Here is a 25,927-nt window from a genome sequence, read left to right on the forward strand (position 1 = left end):
CTTATCACGAGTAATGAAGGATGTAAACTGTGTTCCTCAGGAAGAATTAGCCTGGAAATCAATGCCTTAGTACAGGGGTGTAGAGCTGTCCAAGTAACCAAGAGTTACATAGAATCATGCATAGAATCTGGCTTAAGTGATTGGTCTTTGCTTGAATTGAGATTGTTGCATTGATGGCAACCTTGTAATATGTCTTACTCTAAAGACCATTTCAAAGAAACCTGCGCCTCCTCTGAGTAAATGAAAATAACATTGTGTTCCAGTAAGAGAAATTCAGCTGCCTGCTGCTGTAATTGGTATGAATGCCTGTACCTCCCATTAACCTCTTCACATTGTACTGGTGTCCCCAGAGAAATCAGGAATCTGTCAGAGGGCTGCTCTGTAATGGGTTGTGGATTAGAAGTAATGAATCACTTAGAGGAAGTTGTCTTTGCTGGAATATAAAACAACATTTAGTCTCCAAAGCAACTTCAGTGCTTTAAAAAACAACAAAGTCTTGTACTTTGTACTCTTAGCCTGTCCTTCAGCAGCCCCCTGATGCCAGCACATGCAGCAGGGAACAAATTTTATCAACTTTCTGTCAGTGTTCAACTTTGAAATTGTTTCCCCCTGCCTGTAAAGCAGTAAAACTCTGCTCTTGTCCCTTGTTTTAATGGTGTTACTGCTTAGTGTTTGCCTCACACCTTCCACCCGCGAGGTGCTGGAGTGCAGCACAAAACTCTCTCCAATTGTGCTGAGCTGTCCTCGAGTAGGAGCTCAGGGAAAGGAGGCACTGGGAAATTTCTATCCTCTGGCACCAAGTCTGGAACAAAACAGATTGCTCTCTGTCAGTCTTAATCAAATAATGAACTTGAAACTGCCCTATTTCTTCCCAGCCTCACCTCTCTTCTGACAGTGATTCATCAAGGATTTTGGACTCTTTCACTTCCATAGGGACATTAAAGTATGGAAAAGCATTAAGGGTTGATTTTCATTTATAATTCCATAAGGAAATGGTCTGCTCCATCAAATTTCCAAAGCCTGAAAATCTCCCTTGGTAAGCCTATTGCCCCCTCAGTACCTCTGCAGTAGGCTTTTAAAATATTTTGCAATGCGACTTTATTTTTAGGAGGAAATATTTTAACTAGGACAATAACAGGCATTGGCTTTTCTGTCCTGTGTGAGAAGTGCTTTAATGTGATTTGTGTGCTCCAACTCTGTTTGATAAATTGAAGGACCTTTCCATTTTCCGCAGCTTCTGGGTACATTGCAGGGCAAACTCTGCTTTAAGGAGGGCCTTGCTCTTTTATTCTCTTCTGTGATGCATTTAAAGGTAGTTACGTAGGACCACATAACAGCTCAGGGATAGCATTGGTAACAAAATGAGGCACAATGCTTTTGGGCAGGAGGTGAGCACCTGCTGGGAGACTGCCTTGGCACAGCAAACAATCCATCTTCCTACTTACTTATTGTTTACAAACTCCTAAAAGCAACTTCAAGGGGCTGTGCTTCTGAATTGAACTGCTTTTGTGCTAACTTTTCTTCCCCCTGGACTTTTCCATTGTTTCCAGAAAAACATGCAGATGTGTTTTAGTGCTGCAACCAGACTCTGAAAACTCTTTCAAGCCCCTTATTAGAAACCCCATATCAAATTAATTATTTCACATATCTGATAATTCTGCATTCCCTCTTGCTTTCCTGTGCAGCTACAACCCCAGGATTTCTCTCTGTGTGGACAAGTCTTGTGCCTTGAAACGGATTGGGAGCTGACAGGGCCCTGCTTGCCAAGTCTCAATGTGTGCCAGAGCTAAATATACCATTAAGGCAATGCCACTCTTTTTCTGATATTTTACTGCTGGTTTTTGTTCCAGGTGTTTGCAGCTCTGTGTTAAGGAAGAACTGGAAGTGCACTGTGCCAGCAGCAGCCCTGGGAAGCAGACTGTTACATCCTGGTATGATTTTACTATTGATTGGAGATGCAAAGAGCAGGGAGGTGCTTGGGAGGTGAAGGGACTGCTATGACCTCATGTGGTTTTTTTTAACCTGTATGAAAATTTGTCTCCATTTTTAAAAAAATGAGAACAAGAATTATATTAAGTCTAGAAGGCTTATTTGTGACTTGTGGGTGAGCACTATTGACTGCTAGAGCTGCTGTCAGGTGAAATACCTGCCCACGGTGGCCATGAAGGTGCTGCAGCTTGTGCTTGTGAGTCACCATCTCCAACTGTTTTAGCCTCACTTGGATTGTTTCTGCTGAAGGCAATCAGTGCAAAATGTATTTCTCTCCAGGCACGTGTTCGTGTCTTGAGGTTCAATCTGGATTTGCTCACAGAGCTATTCCTGCCTTTTCCTTTTGCATTCAAATAAATTCAAAGGCTGAAATTCTGTGATAATCAGATTTATTTTCTTTTCAAACATCAGCTCTTTCCAAATGGCCTGGTGACTCTTTCCCATGGTTTTACTCTAACATTTCCCCCTGCTCCCCTAGGCCTCTTTGCTTAATGAAGTTATGTAAATATTCCTTTGCTTAAACACACATTGATAACGTTTCAGATTGACTGGAGTAGGTTTTACTTCCAGTGTCCATTGGCAAGATCTTTCTTTTCTGTTTAACCTTTTCCTACCACTGCAATTCATCTTGGATCATGCATTACAGACCCTTTCCAGAGCAGGAAAATATTCTGTGTTCTCACTCCCAAGATTCTTTTCCTTGTTATTCACTGATTAGAAGTCCAATGGTAGCCTCCCATTGACTGAATGTTACATCATGTTTGTTCACAAAGAACAGAATAATGAGCTGGTTGATGGTATTTTGATTGGAATAGATTTTGAATGGAGTATTTTGGTTTTTAATGGAATGGACTTTTGCCTCTGGAAATGAGAAGCCAAGTGTGCACAGAGACATTTACTGCAGAATAAAAGGCAAATGTTAATTTGATTCCAAATCCACAGCCCCCAACACAAGGTTTAAAGGGCAGAATGGAATTCAATACATATGTTGGATCATTTCTTTGAGTCTGAGAGTTGCCATAAAGTAGTAAGTATACTAAATAAGGCATAGGAAACAAAAATCCTATAATCCAGAAAAATCCATTTTCCTAAATTGAAAGGTAAAAAGCTAAGCTCTCTCCCCCTTGCCTCTTAATGTGCTATTATACACATGACACACTTGGAACAGATTTTTTAGGATAGCAGCAATTGTGTGTCACTGTTAAACTATGCCCAGCATTTCAGGGAGCCAAGGATTCAAACCTTGGGTTGCAGTGCTGGGAGCTGGGACAGACTTGCTGCAGCAAGGAGAGGGAGGTAGAGCAGATGCATTCCAGGTGGTCCCATGCAAACTGCTAAATAATTTGTCAGACAAACAGACACATTTTTCCAAGTTATGCAAGGATGTGTTTTATTTTATGAAGTTTAGTAGATATTTTTGTGTCAAGGAAAGTAACTTACTGACCTTTGTGATATTTACTGTAGTAGAGATTCTATTAACATATTTCACAGTAATGATGATTACAGATTTCTTAGTTCCTGGAGTCTCATTAATTGTTCACATGATACTGATACAGCTTTTTTCAAGTTTCTGCCTCACCCAATAATATTTCTTTATCACACAGCTGATTCACTAATGAGGTTTGGCTTCCATGTGGCACCTGAGGTGCCTTTACTGCAGTGGTTGTGTACCTCATTCTGATGGACAGAATTTTGGAGTGTGTTAAACAGAGTGGATTTAGCTCCCACTGCATTTCTGTATGTCTGCACTCTAAATGGTACAGCTTGAAACATGATCTAGTGTGGCCTGTGTCTCCTCTGGGTATGATGTGTAAGGAGAAAAGGACTTAATTTTGCAGAAAGGGCTGGATGTCTAAGCAAGGTTGTGCTTAAATAAAAAGTAACCAATTTGAGTATCAACTGCACTTTTTAAAAACAATAATCTATAATGTTATCTTTAATATTGTGATTCTACATCTAATCCAATTTCCACATGCATGCTATGAGCAGCTCTCAATTCCCTTCATGCATCTTTGGGCACGGGTGCAATGCCACTTCAATGGATTAGATTGAAATCAGAGTAAATAGGGGCATTTTAGCAAACAGTTTGTTCTTTGGTCCTGCAGAGGAAGCCAGATGGGTGGATCCCATGTTTTTGCTGAACTGTATGTGCACTGCTGGGGCAGCAAGAAATGCTGGACAAAATATTTAAATTTACATCATGATCTATGTTTCTCTTGCTGCTTGTGAGGTAAATGCAACTTAGTTTCAGACAGAAGTGACTGTTACATGTTTAAATGCTCACACAGCGGGATTCTGTTCATGTTTTATTTTGGCAGAGACAGTGAATTCCATTTGCATTGCAGTCACTTTTCCTCCTTCTGACTCAAGGCTGTGTGGTGAGGCAGTGAGTCTGTCTGCAGCTCAGATGGAGCAGCTCTTTGAGCAGCCCTGCAGACTGCATCCTCCTTGCTCTCCTCAACTGGACATATCTTCCCTATTCCTGGGCTAGGGAAATGGTCCTGCTGGAAAACATGAAGTAAATAAGTGCTGCCGCCTGAAATGCTTGCAATTTCTGAGCTACAGCCCTAACATTCTGTTCGACACTGTGCCTGTTGTGCTAACCTGGCTTACTTGGAAGCCAGGCTAGGTCAGCTGATGAAATGTCTGCTTTTTACCGAATTCCGTTCAAACTTGCCCTTTAGTGCTGGGATAGGATCCCCTTCAGTTTAACGGGAACCGATTCTATACAGACGTCATCCGGAGGGCGCTTGAGCACCTGCTGGGGGCTGTCTATCGGCAAATGTAACTTTTAAAAGGTTCACGATCGCTAAGAAACAAAGCACTAATGCCGCCGTCCCAGGGCACAGCAGGGATGCAGGGGAAAGCTGGGACGCGGCCCGGCCCGCAGGCAGCGCCGGGAGGCGGCCGGGGCTCGCTGCCCGCCCCGGGTGGGGCTGGCCCAGCCCCCGGGTGAGGCAAGAGCGGCGGGGCCGCAGCGGGACCTCCTCCCTCTTGGCTCCTGCCTCGCTCGCTGCCTCTCTCGGTGCTCCCGGTGGCTCAGGGCGGCGCGGCGGGAGGTGAGGGGCACGGGCAGCCCAGGCGGGCGGGCGCCGTCGCTTTCTGCTCCTGCTGTCCCTCACTGTCGCATCTCTCTTTGCAGACTCGGACTCGGCCCCACCCGGAGGATCCCAGAGATGGCGAAGGTGAGGAAGGCGGCGGCTCCGGGAGGACACGGCCTGACAGCCCGTGCCCGGCCTCTCCCGGGGACGTCCTCGTATTATCCCTCTCCTTACTTTCCCTCCTCACCCATTTCTTTTCGGGCTCCCCTCAACCAGCCCATCCACAAGCCCGGGCGGACGGGAGGGGAACGGGGATCATGTGAGGGACACGTCAGGCCCAACTTATTTTTTTTTCTTTTTTTTCCACCAGTTTCCACTAATTTGGCCAAGTTTTCGGTACCCTGTGTTTATGTTGCGCATGGGTGGAGGCTCCTTCCACTGAAAGGAAGGAGAAAAAAAAATATCGCCGTGGCAGTGCCTAGTGGGGACTCGGTATTTCTATTCCCAGTTTTCCCACAGCTAACATGAGTTTTTCTGGGAGCTATTGTGCAGTTCTTAGTTTGGGGGGGACTTTGTTTTGCAGCCCTTTGGTTGCTGTGGTTTGAGCCTGGATGAAGGTGTGGAAAATGGGGCAGACTTCAGCATTTGTTTCTATAATTGTGCCAAATGCATACACTCTGAAAAGCGAAATAGGAGTTTAATGGCTTATTTGTAGGGGTTTGTAATGGCTTTATGGGGCTTGTACTGCTGTGGAAAGTGAAAGCAATCAAGGTCTGTTAGGGCTTTCACAAAGGTCAGAATAATTGCACTTAATGAGTGGAGTGATTACTAGGTTTAATACCCTTGTGAATATTTACTTATATTATGTCTGAATTTAGTTATAAAAGAGAACTTCTTTCAAAGAAAAAAAGTTTTTAATAGTATTTTTCTAAATTCCTGAAATTGTGATTTTTTTGGGGAGTTTTCTTTTGAGTGACAAAGGAGGAGTTTTTCTTTCTCTATACATCAGGCCTGGGTTGTAGGATGCATGTTAGGAGAGCAGGAGCCCTTACCCATGCCAATGCAGGACACCTGGCCAGAGGGATGTACTTGGACAATAAGCCTTTTGTTACAGTGTGTGTAGCATTACTTATCGGCTTAAGGGTAACTTCCTTTTAGTAAAAGCATGGAAATTGACAATATTCTCTCGTCTGTCCCACACAGACAAACTTTAATTCACCCTCTTAACAGGAATGTTTCATTCTTCACTAGTGCAAGCCAGTTACTCTTGGCTCCATGTAGTGAATTTTGTACTGCCTAAGGTAACCCTTGAGGGATGGCTTTTTTATCTGTGGTGGGTGTTGGTAGATGGAAGTCATTGGAACAATGAGGGTTTTTATTAGGGAGGCCTTGTTCTCCAGTTTGCACATTCAGAGGGCTGCTTTCCACGTAGGCAGTATTCTTTACCCGTGCAGTTAGGCAGCCACAAAAGACTGGGAGTCTTAAAGCATTGTAGCCTGTAACTCATTGTATGAAAATAAAAGAAGCAAAGTTGAAGAAGCTCTACTTCTCATGACAGCTACCTGTTCTATATGTTGCATTATGAAATGGCAGTAAGAGTGAAAATGCCCATGAAATGCTGACTGTCAATTGACAGAAATTCCTTGTGTACAGCTAAAGCTGCAGGGTTCACAAAGGCTGCACAGCTCAGTGTACTGGAGTTCAGTGTAGCCTAGGTGCATCACTGAAGAATAAAACCTTTGAAGTAGGTAAGTTATATTTGGAGTCTTGGTCACTGAAATACTTGTCCTTGCCCACTTCTGTAAATTCTTTGCTTGAAGGCCTGGGGAACTTTGTGTTTACTGTCTAGAATAGAAAGGTTCATTCATTTTGTAGGAAAACTACAGCATGTGCTGCACAGGCTGGTGTCTGTCTGCCTGTGTTTGTGCTTTCTTTGAGGGAGCACTGCTGCCCTGACAAGCTGCCCTTTCTCTCCCAGCTGTGGTCTTTGTTACTGCAGCAATGCACAGGGCACCATCTCTTCCTCAGTGAACAGGCTGAGCTGCTGCCCTGTGCTTGCTGGCTCAGAAATCTGGAAAGAAAGCAGCAGGTGCTGTGGACTGGTCTGTTTTGGTCTGCTACTCCTAATTTTTTTCCTGAATAAAACTTTGGGAGGATTTGGTGTGACCACATGTAAACCGGCAGGAAAGGATCACTTGCTGCTGCTGAAGGTGTGGCTGCTCTGCGCTATATCTGGAGTTCCTGTTCTGCCAATGTGCACCTGTGAGTCTGAGCACAGGGATAGTATTGCCAGCTCCATAGTGCTCCAGAAAACTGTCCCATGTTCCCAAGTACAAACAGCCCTTCAGAACTGGGCTCTGAGCAGCCCCCTCTGGCTCTGAGGTTACTCCTGACATTTCTCAATGTCTCTGTGTTGGTTCATACACAGATGCTGCTTGCTCTCCTTCTCTCCCACCCTCTCTTCCTTTTTTTTCCCATCCCTCCTCCCTATCTTTGATATCTCTGTGGTGTACTGACTCAGAGTTCACCACAGACATTGTGTAATTGTTTTTTCTCAAGAGTTTAAATTTAGTGGGGCAGATGTGAGTAGTCTGCTGACCTGAGCTTACTCCTCCTGTTTAAGGAGACAGTCTGAAGCACTGTTAAACTTGGAGAGGTGTTTTGTAGACAGATCTTTTTAGTTTTACATTTGCATCACTCTGTGCCTGTATCCATCCACTCACAATGCCATTTGCACTGTACTGCCCTTGAAATGTCAGGAATTAAGGGCATATTTCTTGTGTCACGTTGGTTTTAGACCACAGTTTGAACTGGCATCTCTGTGGGGACTCCAATGGCTCTGAAGGCTTTCAGGTCAACAGTGAACACTGTGTTGTGTTTATCTGCAAGATGGGTCTTGTGTAAGACATCTTAGAGCAGTCTGTCATTTATTCAAGTGACCTCCTGGGCTGTCCTCAGTCTGCTGGAAATAGCTTACCTTCTCTCTTTGCTGCTAAATATTCTCCATTTCCAATCTTACCACTCCACAGTTTTCCTGTGCCATCTTGTAAACAAATGGCTGCTTAAAAAAAAAGAAACAAGTCTCACAGCACCTTCTTTACACTAAATACTGGCTTTTCCAGCAGCAAAATTTTGAGACCCTGCTTCTGTTGCTGCAGAGAAAGGGGGTGGCTCTTCATCTGTGGAACTCTGACTGAGGAGAAGGTGCTGTAGGTGGTACAGAGCCATGGTAGTGGGGAAGGAGCCTCAGGCAGTTCAAGTATGGTCTGTTGTTTGCTGATATCAATGCTCTGCATTCAGCAGTGGCTAAACACAGGGCCTTGTGGGTGGGAAATATTTTGTGTCTTGGTGAGGAAAATGAAAAGGAACCTCGTTAAGTGGCTCTTGTTACTGTTGCCAGGATATGTGGCACTGTTAGTTTGTGATGCTAAATTGTCTTTTGGGAGACATTGACCTGGAGGTGCTGGTTAGAAACATTTCACCTGAGGTTTCATCTTCTGGGAACCTTTGCTAGCACAGAATTGGACAAAAAAAAATTGGAAAAAAAAACCAGAGAATGTTAATTTGCTCATTTGGAGGGGCATAAATTCTAAAGCAATATTACCTCTTGCTTCGTAGTCTTTTTATTTTTTTCCCCTCTGCCTTTTCATGCTAATTTTGTGTTTCTAGGAGCTTCCTTGGTCTCATTGGAAAGCGTCTGGAGAAAATGAAAGCTGCTGTTTATTTCTAGTGTGTAGTCACAAATTTCATTTGCAGTACACATGACTCCTTAACAGCAATCACTGTATTGGGCAACGTAGACAGAAAAGAATGTGTGTAGGTTTGGAGTGTTTTAATGTTGTGATACACATTGTGTTGAGGTTTTTTGTGTTGTGCTTATCTTTTTATTTTACTGCCTGGTGTAAGGTGTGGTGATTGAGTAAATGATAACTCCAGATTACAAAAGGATTTATACCAAAGACTGTTTGTCTTTTTCATTCATGTACTTTGGGTACTACTGTATGGGGAGCTTACTATCCAAAGAAAGAAGGACCTATGAGGCTGTAGTGTTAATGTGTGTCTGCTTACTTAAACAAGGAATGTTTCTAGTGGTACTAAAGCCATCTCTTCGTAGAGGTAAATAAATAATGAAATTTGTCTGGTTCATAACTCCTTTTCAGATTTGCTGTGACAGCAGGTTTGGGTCAGGCTGTGGTGGTGGTTCAGAAGAGGTGCTGCCCTCTCTTTATGTGGCCAAAATGTGCCATGTTTGGGAAGGGGGAGGCAGCTCTTGCCTCCGTGGGCTGAGGCTCTCACTGCTGCAGAGCTTTCTGCTCTTGTCCATTGATTTCACAAATGAGAAATCTGAACTGGAGTAACTGAAAGGGCACTTGTGAGTAGAGGAGTGTTTTAGATGAGTTTGTGGTTGTTGAACCCAGCATGCCTGAGCAATCCTTGCTGTACCCCAGCTGTCAGGCCACGCTGCAGTGCTCTCAAAAGCACTAGGTTGAGCTGTGCTCTGATGTGAAGTTAGGGATTGCTTCACCCTTTCCCAGTACTGGGCCAACTGTTGGCAGTGTCACATCTGCCCACATGTGGCTCCTAAAGGCAGGGGTGGCTCAGGTTCTGGTGGAGGGTGGTGGTGGCAGATGGGGAGCCAAAATCCACCGAGTGCTGTGTGCCACAGGGGAATGCCTGGAATGCAAACGGTGCTCAGACATCAGGAAAAGTCTTTTAGGCTTCAGCTGCACCAGATTTTCAGGAACTGCTCATCAAGTTTAGTGCGTGTTCAGGCTTTCTATGCAGCGCTTTTGTCAGTTAACAAAAATGAGAAGGGCCATGCAGAGAGATTTCATCTGGCATTTAGTGTTCACTCATACCTTGTCTATAACAGCCACATGGGAATGTTGAGCTGTTGTCACAAGACTTAAGGATTGTGGAGGGGAATTCCACTTGCTTATAACAAGATAAGCAAAAGAAAGCACAAGATCAGTGTCTGCTTCCTCTGAGATTTGTTGACTTTGGTCATTTCCAAAGGAGAGTTGTGGTACTTGTGTAATATTCATTATGTTGAGATGATATGAAACAAAAATAAAATAAATAACCCCACTCTGGCTGGAGTGGTAGTAAGGGAGGAGGAAGGAAAGACTTTCAGTCTTTATCTGTTTTACCAAATTGAATTCAGTGCATAAAAGTGAGTCCCAAATCCTTGAGATTGTTTTCATGGTAGTCTTGGAATTAGCTAGGAAGATGATGATAAATCCATTCCGAGTACTACCTGAAAAAATGGCTTATAATGGGACAAGCAGAGTGTTCCAGTGGGATTGTCACACCTCTGAGCTCTCCTGGCTATTGGAAACCATGTCCCACAAAGAAATCTGTTCTTGCCGTTTAGCACTGTGACGCTTTTGTTCTGATCTGTCAGAATGTGAGAAGTGACCCTGGCTCCTGGCTGCTGCTGCTGCTGTGGGAGCCTGAGGAGTCTCTGCTGGCAGGAGCAGGAGGGAGCCCCAGGGCAGTTTCTGGTTACTGCTCTTTGCTCCCTGCCCTTCTGGCTGACCTGTCTCTGATGAGAGCATTGACTGGAGACCAGAGTGGCTGAAATTCCTAACTCCAGGGAAGGCCAGATGGCTGTGCTGCCTCTGGAGTAATCCGGTGCCAATCTCAGGAGGTGTCTTGGCACTTGCTATTGTGCTCTTTCTCGAGAGTGGAAAAATGCCCTGCCTGTTTGATTGCTGTGTTTTTATGGCTGTGCTCACAGGAAATTTCCCCTCTTCAGCTGCTGGAAACACCTTCCTGTTCCCCAAACCCAGCTGTTTCCCCTCTTGGCCCCTTCCATAGTTAACTAATGTGCTAAACACATAAAGGTTCTTGGGTTCTTGAGCTATCCTATTTAAATCAAGGCAAAACTTTTCCACAGAGATGATGAATGTCCCGTTGTGCTTAATCCAAAGAGAAATTCCCTCAAGAGCCATGTTGCATGGAAACCTAGTAGAATTGTTTTTGTGTTTGGAGAAACTGATCTCTTACCCTTATGTTTGAACTGTTTTTTTTTTTTTTTTTAGTTATAAACTAATGTAGCTGAATCACTTTTTAAGAAATCGCTCATGTCAAAAGCACTATGATGAAATAGTGAAAGCCATTGTAGAATTCAGTGGGTGGTGGAAAAAATCGGCTTGAGAGTTCCAGTAGGGTTTTCCTTGAGAAGTTCTCATTTCCATATGTGTCTTTGTGCCATTTGGGCTAGCATACGTGGTTTGTGCAATTAATTTTTCAAATTACTTTAGCAAATGATAAATTCATAATAATTTTCTTGCATTCAGGTTCCAGTGTTGGAGATAAGAGTAGTTTACAGAATTGATATGAAAATACACCCAAGTTTAGCTGCACTGCTAAGGGAATCCATAGTAGTACCTCTGGACTGAGCTGTGTTTAAACACCACAGACTGCTCTTTAGCCAGACAATTGCAAGAAAGACAGTCAGCTTTTGGATTGTGAATTCAAATGTAACCTAAGCTCATGTATGAACTGAAAGATGGAAAATTCTGTTTCATGGCTTTTTCCCCTTTAGTACATGAGAGGCACCGTGACAGCCTTTGCTCCTTTCGATGCCAGAGCTGATGCAGAAGCCCTTCGTAAGGCCATGAAGGGATTGGGTAAGGATAATTTTTATTTTACAGCAAAGAAAAGGCTCTTCCTCCTTTGCAAACCTCCTTTCTTACCTTTTTTTGTCTCAGCAGATGAGGGTAGGGCATGTGTTTACAAGTTATGGAATGACAGCCCTGGGACTGCACTGCTCTGGGCGTGTCCTGGTTGTGGCTGTGCAGCTCTCACGGGTGTTTATTTTTGGGTTAGCATGAGGGAAAAGGGAAGGGGTTTGCACATTCCCCATTAAGAAATGGATGTTCCACATGCTGTTCTGGGCACACTGAAGTTTTACAGTGCAGTAGCTCTGGATTTACAGGGACAGCTGTGGAGCATTACAGCAGCATGGTAGGAGCTCTGCATGGAAAATCCACAGCAGCCTCTGGCTCTGGAATTGTGTGAGCACAGTGCAGTGACTGGGGCAGGAATGTGAGCACACAGCGTGAATGCAGACTAGGAAGTGGTTAGTAAACCCACACTGGAGCTTTCTGCCCCAAAATTTCCTGGGAGAACAAACCCTGATGTGCTGTTTGCTCTGAAGTGGAAGGAAGCAGGAGGGGCAGGAGGGATGTGTGATACACCTCAGCCTAGAGGCAAACTCAGTAGGGCTGGGAGGACCTACCTTGCAAGCTTTGTGTATAAAATGGATAACAGCTCTGCTGTTTTCCATACACTGCTGCCCTCAGAGGTGTTTGGGTTTGCTAGATTGAGTTTTGCTGGGAGTTGGCTGTTTGTTGGTTAGCCCAAAGGCAAGACTTGCTGTGGAGCACTGACTGACTAAGTGTTATAGCTGGTGCTTGGAGCAGAGTCTGGATCAGAGCACTGATGGAGAACAAACGTGTTTAGTCCTCCAGTCGTGTTTTTGCACCAAACTTGATGGCTCAGCTTGGGGTACAGTGACATTTGTTATTTGAATGATTCTGCTGTTGGCCAGTAGGCTTTTGTTGTCCAAGCATCTTTCACTGCCTTTTGAGTTTGTGCCACTGCAGTTTGTTTTTCAAAGTGTGTTTGTAACTTGTTGTACTTTCTACCTTCAGGGACTGATGAAGAAACTGTGCTGACGATCCTCACCACTAGAAACAACGCTCAGCGTCAAGAAATAGCTTCTGCCTTTAAAACCTTATTTGGCAGGGTAAGAAGAAATACCTCTGGAAACGAGCTGGTTCTGGTTAACCATGATTACTTTAAAATATGAGGCACATTCACCATATTCCTTGTAAAACATTGCTTGTGAGAATATCTACTTTTGCTTTTGCCTCCCCCTGTCCCCCACCCTGCCTTATCCTAAAAAAATCACAAAGTGTTTCAGGTTTTCCAAATGTCTGTTGATCCTTTTCTCCTGCCTTATTTGCTTCAGCTGAGGTACCAATTATAAGAGAGGTGCTCCTCTCTTGTCTCTTTTGCTGTATCCCCAGAGCCTTTCAGCTTGCAGACTCATGTGCATCCTTTTAAAATGCTTAGTCCTTGTTCATCACAGCACTGTTTGTTCTGCACTAGGATCTTGTGGATGACCTGAAATCAGAACTTACTGGCAAGTTTGAAACCTTGATGGTGTCTCTGATGAGACCAGCGTATATTTTTGATGCTCATGCACTGAAGCATGCCATCAAGGTAAGAGGAGAGAAAATTCATGTGTTGCATGTAAGGATTAGTGCTTTTGGTTGATTTTTTTGAAATGAACTTTGATTGCTAAAGGGAGTGCTAATAGAAGTAGGCTTAAAAAAAATTAGCCAAGTTATGCTGACTGATGCCAGTGCTGTGGTTTTGCCTGGGTATTTTTTCATCCTAATAACTCAGAGGCAGTTTAGAAATTTACACAGCAGAACAATTGTTCCTTCTGGTTAAAGACAATGACTAGGTGTGCAGTTGCTTTCATAATCTTTTTGCTGTTCAGGTACAGTGCTGAAGTTCAGAGGGCTCTGGATTTTTCTGCTGTGAGCAGCTGAGGTTTTATAACTATGCAGCTGTATGAAAATTAGTTCAGAGCATTTAACAGGAATGTGGTGCTCTTTGTTTTTTCCTGTTATTTAAGCTACAGTGTGTGCTACCCCTGATGGATTGCAGTGCAAGTCCAAAATTGATGAGCTTGTGTAAACTGGTGTCCACAAAAATTATGAGCAGGTATTGTCTGTAGTATTGAATGACCTCTAAAAAACTGCCTTCAGTAACACAGAGGGAATAATTGATGAGCCTGTTAGTGTCCCCCCTCTAAATTTTCTCTTTAGTGAATGCGTTTAGTGCCTTTCTGGGCAGGTTAGGTAAACAAACAATTTACCATGTGGATGTGTAGAAATTTCAGTATCTCTTCTGTGTGCTCTTTTCTTTCTGTCTCTGTCACATCTATGGAATTTCAGGAATTGGATGTCCCTGGACTATTTACAGTATTGATCAAAACAGAGGACACTGAACTTGACTCTAGTGTGAGGTAGTGCTTTGTGGAATGACACTTCCATGCAAACTCCCAAGATCCTGGATGAGCAGCTGGTTAATATGTAGGGCTTTAGTCAACTGTGCAAGCACGTGCTCATGCACCCGTGTCCCAGCAAATAGTCCTTCAGGCAACAGAAACTCAATTCCTGGAGATTTTCTGTAACGCCTTTGTGTGTATTGGGGGAAGGGATGGTGTGACCTGACAGAGAAACTGATAAAGGCCTTGTTGATTAATAAAAAATTGTATTCCCAAGCTCCTCTTATTGATTTAGGAGTCAAAGACTGACAGGGAACTGACAAAGTGATGGCTGTAGGTGGGAAAGTAGAGGTAGTGAAACAGGAGTGGTTTTGTTCTTCTTACTGAAAAAAAAGGTGAAACCCAACACCATGGAATTTTAGAGACTGCTTGCACAGGAAAGGATGTCAGTACTGGCTGCAGCTCAGCCAAGGGGGGTGGCAGTAAAGCAGATGTGATGGCAGGGACTTCACTGCAAGGTAACTCAGCTAAGAGCACTAGCTCTGTGCCAAAGGCAGTCCCATCCATTTTCACTGCTGCTGCTTGGATTAGAGTGAGTTTAACTGTGCCTGCCTCCCTTGTTGAGTAGGCATGTTCATGAAACAATCTGCGTTTTGGAAATGATTGCCTGAAACCTGGCAGGTTTGTATTCTGGATAGCTTTGTGTGCAGTTGCATATGTTTGCATGTGTTTAGTATTCAGTGTTTTCCTTACAGGAAAGGTTGAAAATCACATGTTGAAGCAAAAAATGGTCAGTATTGCATTTCAGTGTTGCTTTTGTGAAATGACTCCTTTGTGTGTGTAAAGAGCAGTGGATTGTTCTTGCAAACAAAGGATTAGACTTGTGGAAACAAGATATTGGCCTGGCTTTTGTAAGTTCTGTCCTCGTAAAAATGAAAGAGTGGTTGTTGTTGCTGCTGTCATTAAGAACTGCAGAATTGCTGGGACTATCTGGGTTAGCAATTCTCTTGTACAGTGTTTGCAGTGGAAGAAGAGTTTTGTCTAACAGTACACAGTTTGTTCCACAGCAGGCTGCAGATCTGTGCTGGGTGGCTCTGTGCTTATCTGTGTCCTGGCTGGTGGCAGACACTGTATGAATTAGAGCTAAGATGGAAACTTACTCCATTCACTTCTCCTGATGTCCTTGATTGTAATAGCAAGGTGTAGGCACACAGTTTGTGATGATTGGGGCTGCAGCTGAGCCTCATCCCCAATGGGCACAGCTGTGGGCAGCAGGTGAGCAGCACTGAAGGTAACGAGAGCCCAGGGCACTGCCCAACCACCAAAGGGAGCAGAGGGCACACAGGGGCAGGGCATCAGCAGGAGGGGATGAAAGGCTGGGCTGAGGGACAGGAAGGGCAGATGGCTGCAGCCTGCTGGAGTGCTGTGGTGTTACTGTGTGGGTTGAAGCTTCTGAAATGGTGTGGTGACACTCTACTGTGGCTGTCTCAGCTGTGACATGAGGCACACCTGGCTGTGCTTGGCTGTGGAAGGGCCCCTCTGAATCCTGCAGCGCTGGGCTTTTATAAATTGTTGGCTTGGTTTTGAAAACAATCAAGACAAACTGGGAGAAATTATCTTGGAAATCCCCACAGTGTCTCAGAAAAAAGAAAATATTTTTGTTTATTTGATCTAAATATATAAGTTTATGCTTGGTTTTGATTGTCAAAGGGATTTCTTGTTTTGCTTTTGTTATTCCATCAACTGATTCATACTTGCACCCCTGCAGGGAGCAGGAACCAATGAGAAAGTGTTGACTGAAATTCTTGCCTCCAGAACACCTGCAGAAGTGCAGAATATTAAACAGGTTTATCAGCAAGGTAATTTTCTATATGAAATAAGGGTCTCAGTTCAGTTTCTTTATTATGATTTTATGTCATCTTTGAAGTAAGGTCTATCTCTGAGCTGATGGATGTGTCCAATACAAGGGAATTCTTTCTGCTGTGTTGCAAAGCTTCATATTGAAAGGAACTAGAATTTGAATTGTAAATTGAAATAGTTTGTTTCAGGGTTGTGGCTGCAGGTTGTGGTGCTTCGTGCTTTATAGTTAGAATCCTTTCAAAAGCATTTGTTTCCTCCACCCATTATTTTCATCCCTTGCACTGAAAGGCAATTTTCAGTAATTGGAAACAAGAGAACAGTCACATAAAAAACCACAAATGTGGGGGTTTTTTTGCCTTTTGCTCTGTGTTGTGTTCAAGTGCACTTATGCTAAAGCAGGTGCAGCTTTTGGCTGTCCACAGGAGTAGATGCTTTTACCCTGTGGTTGTGGGCTTGCTTTTCAGGGCAATGTTTAATTCAACAGATTCCTTTTAGTTCTGTGCAGATTCCTGCCACACAAGAAATTGTCATGTTTTAACAAATTTTGAGCCCAAACACAGAATCTCTAGGGGAAAAATTTATTAGTAGCAAAAACTTGTCTGGGCTCATGATTTTTGTACAGTAAAACTGCTGAATTTTTGCATGAGTCCATGTTTGTATCCTCTTTAGTTCCTTAAGGAGCTGTATCCATGCATGTCACCTTGTACTTCAAAATATTGTGAGTCATCTGTTCCTGACATGAGCTGTGAGGAGCTCTATTTTCCATTTTGGAGTAGTGTTACGTAGGTGAAAGCAGAATGTCCTGAGTGTTAAAGATGCTTCTGATAGATGATTCTACAAATTGTCTGTCAAGGGGACTTTTTGCCTTTCCTTGCTCTCCCTCTAACTAGTGAGGGCCCCTGCACGGTGGTGAGGGGATGTTGCTCTTTTGCAGAGTATGAAGCTGACCTGGAGGACAAGATCACAGGGGAAACCTCAGGCCATTTCCAGAGGCTGCTGGTGGTGCTGCTGCAGGTTGGTGTGCTGTTGTGGGCTGGCTTTCACTGCTGGGTGCACTCAGCCCTTCCTGCTGACTAAGCTGGGTTCTGGATGGGCCTGTGCTAGGCAGGGCTGGCTCTGGAGCTGAGGCACTTGCTCTGGCATGCAGGGTCAGCCTTGGGCTCTCTTCTGAGTCATTTCCATATCACTGAAGCAAAACACTTCTGTGATGCCCATGGGTGTAGCAGGTGCTGCTATGTGGGGTTTGGAGGGCAAAAGGAGAAGAGGACCCTTATTTCATCCAGACACATGAAAGTAAAAGGGAAAACAAGGTGGTTTTGGACAAGATGCCTTAGGGGTGACTTGTTACAGTAACTTACAGGATCAATGTAACAGATCAATGCTTTTTGACTTATCTGCTAATTCTTCAGTTTAACAACTTCTGAATTTCTGTTTAGGGAAACAGAGATCCTGATGTTGGAGTTGATGAGGCTCTTGTTGAGCAGGATGCTCAGGTGGGTGACTCACTTAAGGTTTGGGGTATTTGAGTTGTCTCACAAAGATGGCAAACAGCTGGAATCCAAATGTGAAAGCAACAGTTAAGGTTCTCTGTTTTTCTTATACATTTTCATGTGCTCTTGTGTGTTCTGGACAAAAGTGTCAAAACCTGAAATACTGGGATCAAAATTTGTTGCACTTTCACACTTCAGTTTTGCCCATTTCTTAAGGAAGAGCCTGAATAAAACAGTGAGTAGATCATTGGAAGAGGCTGAGGCTTGGTGATGCTGAGGGACCCACTGCTGGAAAACTCAGTTAACAGTTCATTCCTTCATACCTGACTTGGACTTCTCTCTGAACTGAATCCCTGTCCATGACTGCTCCCTGCCCCTGTGCTCTGGATGGAGAGGAATGCCAGCAGTTAACCCTGTCCTTGCCTGACTCTAGCTGGTGCCATTCACTTTGCTGGAGTGATGGTCGATATTTCAGTGATTTGATTACAACTCATTTAATACATGGTTCTTCTCAGTTATTTCAGACAACTCTGCATGAGACATTTTCCTCTCATAAATTGTCTGTTGAGATGAAAGAAATTGGATTGTTTCAAGGTGACAAGAGTAAACACTGAATATTAGATCAATAAAACATTCTCCTGAAAGCACAGCAAGATGGAGAGACAGATTGGCAAAACATATTTTACTGATACAGGCCTATCCTTTGTCACTTAAATGCAGAAAGCATTGTTGTTTTGCTGTCAAAGTTAATTTCCTGTGACAATTACAGCTGGAAAATTAGAGGGGCAAATGTTTGAATCATGCACTAGGCTGTTCCATGAAATTTTCAGTCTTGCTTTTAGCTGGGCCTATGTAATTGAGGAAACATATGAAGCACTGGCCCTGGTAGGCAGGTAGATTCCTTTTGGCCTCTTTAATTGGGTTTAAATGAGCAGCTAAATTTAGGAGGCACTAAAACCCAGCTCTTGAGAAGGTCCTGGTTTTCCAAACAGTCTCTGTGGTTTGCTGCATTATTTAACTTGGGCTGGGACCTTGAGTCAATGGACTTTGCCATTCACCACCAACACAGCGGGAACAGATTCAGTCACTTCCTAATTGCTATTGCCAGGTACAGATGGTCAGAACTGGGGTACATGACTGTGCAGATGTAGGAGTGTTTTTGGCTTCCCAATGTTTTTTTTAAGTCGTATATTCTGGAAAGGACTTGATACATTAGAAGGCAAACTTTTTGCTCAGTAGTGATGTTTAAATTTTTTGTTTATGATTACTAAATATTAATACAAAGCAATTGTGGGACTTTTCTGAGAATGCCTGAAGGAGAAAGTCTGTTTTGTTGAAAAAGCTTTTGTGAATATCACTTCTTTCAGGTTATACAGTTGAGGTACGTTTTGTGTATTGCCCAGTGGCAAGGCAGGTACCAACTTAAAGCTGACATAAAGTTCTATTTGCAAGTTGTACTATCTCTAAATCTGTCTTTTGCTGCTATTTTTCTAAATGCTGTACTGGGACTTCCATTTTCTACTGGATGGAGAGTGCTGGATTCATTTGCAGGGCTTAGCATATGTTATTTGTAATAAATATCCTGGCAGTGAATGCCTTGAGAGCTTTTTCCTCTCCACCTTTTTTTCACTCTGTACCAGGAATATTAAAAAGATCATATATACTACAGTATGTACAACCTTTCTCCTTACAGAGAAGCTTAGCACAGTTTGGAAAAGGGCAAAGTTTTCCAGCTGTCAGGAAAAAGAACTTGTTTGATTTTCCAAATAGCTTTTTCTTTCTTGTTCTCTCCTGGCTCTTGCTCATTCCAACTTCTTGAAGTGCTGTACTTTCCTGGTGCTGAAAATGCACCCAGGTCTTTGCAGCAAATACAGACTTGCCTGAAAAGTCACAGATGTGCTAAAACCATGATTAAAATCTGGTTTCAAACAGCTAAGAATATATCAGCCTGAAAATCCTTTTTGTGAGAGCTTCTAGATCCATCTTCCCCTCCTTCTTGGAGAACTTCCTCCTGGGCCCAGTTGGTGTGGTTTTGCTGTTGAAGCCAATCATGTAACCAATTTTATGCCATTTGTAAAAGGGAAGGGTAAAAAGGGCAGAAAAGGCAGTACTGGGAATAGATTTTATCTGTATTATCACAGCTTCAGCAAACTTGAGTCCTTATGAAGAGGACTATGCACAGTCAGTTTCAGGGCCTGAAGCTGCATTACTCATGGAAATGCCTTCACAGTCAATTTCAGATATTTTTCATTTATTTCTAAGATGAACTCAGTACTTGGCAATTTCATTTCATTTTTTCCTTCCAGCTATGGCTTGTTAGTAAATTTAATTCTCCTTAGCGTGAGACAAATAGAGCTTTTCAACAGGAGGTGTGGACACAAAACAAATGCTGATGTTTTGATGTTTTGGATTTGTAACAGGTTTTGTTCAGAGCTGGGGAGCTGAAGTGGGGAACAGATGAAGAAAAGTTCATCACTATCTTGGGAACCCGCAGTGTTTCCCACTTGAGGAGGGGTAGGTAGTGTGGTTCATGAGGGGCTGAGAACCTCTGCCTGAAATCCAGCCTGGAAAACCTCAGCCCATGTGGAGGTGCCTACTTTGAGCTGATAATAGAGGGACAATAGCTTTTTCCCTGCTCCTTGCCCATCCAGAAGTCCCCTTTACCAATCTGCTTAGGTCATGGGGAATAATCCATGGAGCTGTTCCTTCCAGGTGCAGGGAGGGGCTGTCCAGGGGGCATCTGATGGGAAATGGGTGCTCAGAACGAGACAGTGAGGGGCCAACAGCACCTGAGCTGTGGATTCACACACAGGGGGCATTGTCCTGAGCTGAGGGGCACTGGCAGCAATGTTGGCTCTTCCCTGACTGGGCACCCTTTGTTTTGCAGTGTTTGACAAGTACATGACCATTTCTGGCTTCCAGATTGAGGAGACCATTGACCGTGAGACCTCTGGTGATCTGGAGAAGCTGCTCCTGGCCGTGGGTAATGCAGTCCTGGCATGCCTAGCCCTAGGCTGCTTTTGCTTCCTCCCAGGCCTCCTGAAATGGCAGGTGTCACAGAGGCTGCTGGGAAAACAGGGTTCCTTTAGGAACAGAATCACCTGGCATCTATTTTTGTGTCTGGAGAAGAGGTGGTGAACTGCTTTCTGTGGTCATGTGCACCTCTGCCAGAGCTGAGTCAGAGCTCTGCCTTCACCTGCCTTCCTGGCAGCTTATCTAGGACAGTGTTGGAGAGTTTCACTAATAAAGTCTCTCTGCTATCAGAGATAAATTTGTTCTAAATCTCAAAACCCAAAGAGTTGTTACAGAGGAAGAGACCATGTGGCACCTCTGGAGAGAATGACCCAGTGACAAACACCTTGTCTTGGTAACAGGAGATTGCCCTGTGTTTGATAGCAGTAAATAATCAAATCATTTGTCTTTTCCAGTGAAATGCATCCGAAGTGTGCCTGCCTATTTTGCTGAGACCCTGTATTATTCCATGAAGGTATGTGAATGTTTTCCCTAGGTCACTTTGCATCTTCTCCAGCTACAATTCCTCTCCCTTTAGCTTGTTGTTAATTTCTGTGGCCACTGTAAATGCTGACAGTATCACTAACTCTCTGCAAAAGGTTCAGGGAGTTCAGGGCTGGGAGAGGATACAAATAATTCATGGTTTCCTTGGAGTTCATTATGGATTTGTCAGACCACAGACCTTTTAGTCTGATCAGCTGTTCTTTGGTTTGCTGTTGCTACACTGGAGAACGTCTGGCAATATCCACTGGGCACTTCCCAGCTGATTAAATGCCAGTGTCTTTAGGTGGTGCATGTACTGAGGAAGGAAAGAATTGTAGATTGTGCAAATTAGTACTCTTGGATCTGGATGTGAGTGTTTACAGACTGAGGGCATTGGGTAGCTTTGGAACACATTTTGGTTACTATCCATCCTGTTTGGAGAAGAAAAAGAAACTCAGCAGAGAAAAGCAAAGGCTTAAACAGCTGCAAAATATTACCTGTGGGAATTATATTAGTGCATCCATGTTTCTGTTGGCTTCACCTTCTCTTGGATGGGAAGAGATAAGCAAGGAAAGCTGTAATTTTTAACTCCCAGTGGGTAATATTAATTAAACCAGAGGCAGGTACTCTATTGTTTTCAGGCAAGTTATCAGCTTCCTTAAGGAGTTCCTCCCTTGCCCTTGCTGGAGAGCCCTGAAAGTGCATTTGTCAGAAGATGAGGTGGCAGCTTGAGAGTTAGTGATGAGACACAAAATGATAGCTTAATTTTTAAAAGTCCTTTACTGCTTCTGTGAATACCAATGTAGAATTAGGTTCAGGTGAAAAATAGAAAGTATTGTATCAGTAGGATGAGCTGTCTGAGGAGGATTACTTTGCTCTTATTTATTTTTATTTTTTAAAGACTGCAATTTTCCTGTAGGCTTTAGATTCTTATACACTTCTGTTGTGAGGAGCCTGACCAATGTGTGCTGGTGAGATCCCCTGAGGTTTCTTTGAATATAAATAAAAAATCGTTCAACACTTCAGATAAAAAACCTTTTTGTCAATTATTACTTTGACAGGGGAGTTTTTACTTCTAATTTATCGGTTTGGCATAACAGGGTTCTGCACTGGGCAGAACTGGCTTTCATGATTAGGTAGGGTAGAGCTTGGCTTTTATTCCTCAGAAACCACCGGACTCATGGCATAACTTCTGAGCAGCTTCAGGGCATTTTTAGGTGTAATCCAGGAATATTGCACCCAGAAGGACTGAGTGGCCCTGGACGTTAGGCTGAAGATGACCGTGGGGGCTCTGCCAAGTCCTTCCCTGAGGTGCATCCGCAGGTCAGCACATCCAAGTTTGTACAGCTTGAGCTTGTGTGGAGTCTGCCTTGTCTGAGCAGAGGGGTCAGGGCCTTGGCCCACACAGGAAGGTGAAATGTTTCAAGCACTGAGCATGACAAACAGAGTGGGGCATGTTGGTTTGTGAAGCTGTGCTCCCATAATGAGCAGCAGGAGAGTTGGTGGGATGAGCTGCTCTGCCTGTGTCCTGCTGTAGGATGTTGCTTTGTCCTGGTCACTGCTGGGACTGGGGTGCCCAGTTCCAGAAGTGAGTGCAGTTCTGCAGCCTCAGGGAGCACTGCAGGGGGGTTTACATGTGGTTCTCATTATGGTGAGCAGCTGTGCTACTGCCTGAGCTTGGAACTGGGGTCTTTTACATTTATGTGGGCATTCACAGCTGAAGCCTGAGATGAAACATGAAATAAGAGGCCTGAGAATCTGGCACTTGATAGAGGTCCAGGGATCAGAGCTTCTCTGTTCCCTGCATTTCAGTGTGAATGTCTCATGATGCTGTCCCAAATATTCTGTTTTGGAGCTGAACTGTAATGCAGGAGTGGTTTGAGATGCCACTTGTTGCTTTCATGTTGTACAATACTTGTTTGTATTTTGTGTTTTGTTGCAGCATCTGTCCAGAGCAGACTCATATTTGAAAATTATTTGGTCTTTTCCCTTTAGGGGGCTGGCACTGATGATGACACCCTGATCAGAGTCATGGTTTCAAGAAGTGAAGTTGATCTGCTGGATATTAGACAAGAATTCAGAAAGAATTTTGCCAAGTCCTTGTATCAAATGATTCAGGTAAATGTAGTGTTTTGTTCTCAGGGAATGCAGGGGTGATTGAGATGTCATTGTTTTCACTGTTGTTTTTCTTGGCAGAGGATGGGTGTGGGTAGAGCTGGGTGACCTGGACTCTGAGATGGAGTTTCCTCTGCACTTTTGACATGGCATTGTTGAAGAGGGGGACACTTCCTATGGAAAATGTTTCCTTCCAGTGTTCACTAGGGCAAATTATGTGGTTTTCTGAAATGGCACTTACTCATACACCATATTTAGCTCCTGCATCATTTCCTTGTTCTTGTCTGGGTTCCTTATTGTGCAGTGCTTCAGAGAGGGTGCTGGCTCCAGAAATAACTCTGGGGTTGGGAGTCTGAATTACCATGAGGTTGAAGTTTAGATCTTGGGTTTGTGATGTGGGTCCCTTGGCAACATTTCCAAGTGAAAAGGATTTTACTGTGGAAGTACTCTGAGTCAGAATTTCCTTTGAGTGGATGGGAAGGAACAGGAAGGGAAGGAGCCAGGAAGAAATCTGGAGCCAGCTGTTGCTGCAAAGTTAAGCCAAAAGACTTTTATTTTTCTCCCCTGGTTTTATACTGAAAGTCCTGCTTTTTTATGATTTTTCTGTTGTCATTCCTGACATTATGCTCCCTTAACTAGCCTGGGTGGAGTTTTTTTGGCAATGCCTGCCAGGCCCATACAGATTTCATATCAGAGCTTCCCATTGATTACAGGGAGCAGAGCTGGTGCCTTTCTAGGCAGTGGCAGGTGCACTTTGCCCATGAGTTGCTTTTGGTGCTGCTTTGGGCTTCTCCTTTGGATTTTCCCCAGCAGACAAATGTGTCAAATGTGCAACAGGCTGCTCTGTTTTCTAGTAAAGCTTTTGGAGATTTTTTGTTTCTGGCAGCCTGTCTGTGTAAATACAGCTCTCCTGTCAGAGGCAGAGAATTTCCTTGTGCCGTTCCTGAGCAGAGAGTCATCCATGTGGATTTCCTGTGGGTGGGATGAGTGTGTCACAGGCTGGGGCCCTCCTTGGCAGCTGCCCTGGTGACTCACGGTGCTGCTGTGCTGCCTTGACAGAAAGACACGTCCGGGGACTACAGGAAAGCGCTGCTGCTCCTCTGCGGCGGGGACGACGACTGACGGGCGGGGGACACGCAGCTCTCCTTGTCCTCCAGCTTTGCAGCCCTCCATTAGCATGTCTGCCTGAGGTTTTGTATCTAAATGCTTTGTGGCTGCTTGAATTTATACTAGGATTGCACTTAGTACAAAGGAGCGCGTTGCTATCCCTCCTATTCCCCACGTCCCAACTTCCAGGAATTTCAAGTGCCTTCTGTGATCTGCGAGAGTCACCTTTGTGGAAGGAGGGTGCTGAGCACAGAACCCAGTCCTTTACAGGTGTTTTGCTGAAATAGGAAAAAATAGTAATGTATTTCACAATAAATTCAAGAGTATCCTTTTTGCCTTTTATTCCTTACATTTCCACTGAATGTTAAGCTAATTCTAACATGGCAAGCAAGGAAATCCTTTGTATGTAATATTGGAATGAATTTGCTGAACATATTACAAGCAATCATTGGAAATCTAAAGGACCAATAAATTTTTCCCCTCTTATCACAGTTGTATGTGGTTTTTAATCTAATGTTTTTGATACATTTTCCCTTTGGTATGATTTCACTGCCTCAGACTGTTGGTGTATATTTCCTCCCATTATTGAGGTTTTGTGGTACCTATGGTGCTTTTCAGCTCTCCATCCTCATGTCTAGCCTAGGATATGGGTGCTGTGGTGATGCCATTGTTCAGTAGAGTTGGAAAACCAAAATATTGGTGCTTGCTTGGGCATGACATTCTGATTTTGTGCTGCTTTGTGTTTTTCTTCTCCTCTAAAGTTGGGGCAGGGAAGGAAGGAGAGTTGCTGTGCAGGGCCAACGTAGAGTAGATGTGCTGCACTCTAGGACCAGTCAAGGAGGTTTGGAATGGAAGCAGGTGAGGAAGAGATGGCATCTGTTCTTCAGATGAGAAAGCTCTTTGTCAATTATTGCTTTGGCAGAGCATTTTGTACTTGTGATTTATCGGTTTGGGATAACAAGGCTCTGCACTGGGCAGAGATGGCAGCGGTCCTGTGAGAAAGGGGGATTTCTGCAGCATCCCTGCCCTCAGGTTATCAGGGAGCAGAGTGCAGGCTGAGCGAAGCACCAGCCTGTTTGGGCTGCCTTGAATTCCCTGCTTTGGTTCAGCATTTATGACTGGATCTGAAAATCAAATTGACATGTATGAAGGGGAATGAAGAGGCTTCTCTTTTGTGCCTTGGTAAGGTCTGAACACCATGGTTCTAAACTTGGCTTATCAATCAGTCATACCAGCTGCAGAAACTGCACTCTTTAATACTTGTTCTGAAACTGAGTCTTTATAGGTTATTGAGAGCTTTAGAACTTTCATGTTGAATAAATGTGAAGTCTAAATTTTCTGCATTGTAATTCTGAATTAATACTGTCATGATCTCTTGCTACTAAGAGCTTTGTTTTCAGTGTAGAATAGGCAGAAGAAAAAATTATCTTCAGGTATATATGTTCAGATGTTGTTTACTTCCTTTTGCTGAAATGAATTGTCAGTGTTTGTCAGTTTTGCTTTTTGTGGAACCTTTACAGATGTGTTAGCAAGGATTGTTAATTTACAGCTCCTCATCCTGGAATGACGTAGCCAGCTGCACACACTGCCAGCTTGGCATGACCACTGGCCTGGAAATACCTTGGGATGGATAGCAGGAGGTTTTGGGCGTTTTTGGTAGTTATGGGTTCCATTTTTTTTTTTTTAATGACTTAAAATTTGCTAAGGCAAAATCATGTACAAAAATCTTTAAGGCACTGCTTTCTACTCATTTAGAGATTAGACTTTATGTAATTTTTCAGCTTCCTTCAGTTTCTTTA

The 25,927-nt window shown here is 43.7% G+C and overlaps 1 protein-coding gene across 1 annotated transcript; it reads left to right on the top strand.

Annotated features, from left to right (window-relative positions):
• The first annotated feature begins 4,958 nt into the window (after positions 1-4,958).
• On the top strand, positions 4,959-24,614 carry ANXA5 (annexin A5). Its single transcript, XM_074542050.1, has 13 exons — positions 4,959-5,048; positions 5,132-5,174; positions 11,581-11,665; positions 12,692-12,786; positions 13,152-13,265; positions 15,830-15,920; positions 16,856-16,935; positions 17,358-17,414; positions 19,832-19,925; positions 20,299-20,394; positions 20,840-20,898; positions 22,902-23,024; positions 24,081-24,614. The coding sequence occupies exons 2-13, from the start codon at positions 5,166-5,168 to the stop codon at positions 24,141-24,143; spliced, it is 966 nt and encodes a 321-aa protein (XP_074398151.1). The 5' UTR covers positions 4,959-5,048; positions 5,132-5,165; the 3' UTR covers positions 24,144-24,614.
• Positions 24,615-25,927: the final 1,313 nt, after the last annotated feature.

This window comes from Zonotrichia albicollis, chromosome 5, assembly GCF_047830755.1.
Source record: "Zonotrichia albicollis isolate bZonAlb1 chromosome 5, bZonAlb1.hap1, whole genome shotgun sequence".
In the NCBI taxonomy this organism is placed as follows: domain Eukaryota; kingdom Metazoa; phylum Chordata; class Aves; order Passeriformes; family Passerellidae; genus Zonotrichia; species Zonotrichia albicollis.

Bases quoted from the DNA above. Each gene is read 5' to 3' on its own strand.
- ANXA5 (XM_074542050.1), top strand. The intron at 12,787-13,151 runs GTAAGAAGAAAT...GTTCTGCACTAG, and splicing joins TTAAAACCTTATTTGGCAGG to GATCTTGTGGATGACCTGAA. The intron at 15,921-16,855 runs GTAATTTTCTAT...GCTCTTTTGCAG, and splicing joins TAAACAGGTTTATCAGCAAG to AGTATGAAGCTGACCTGGAG.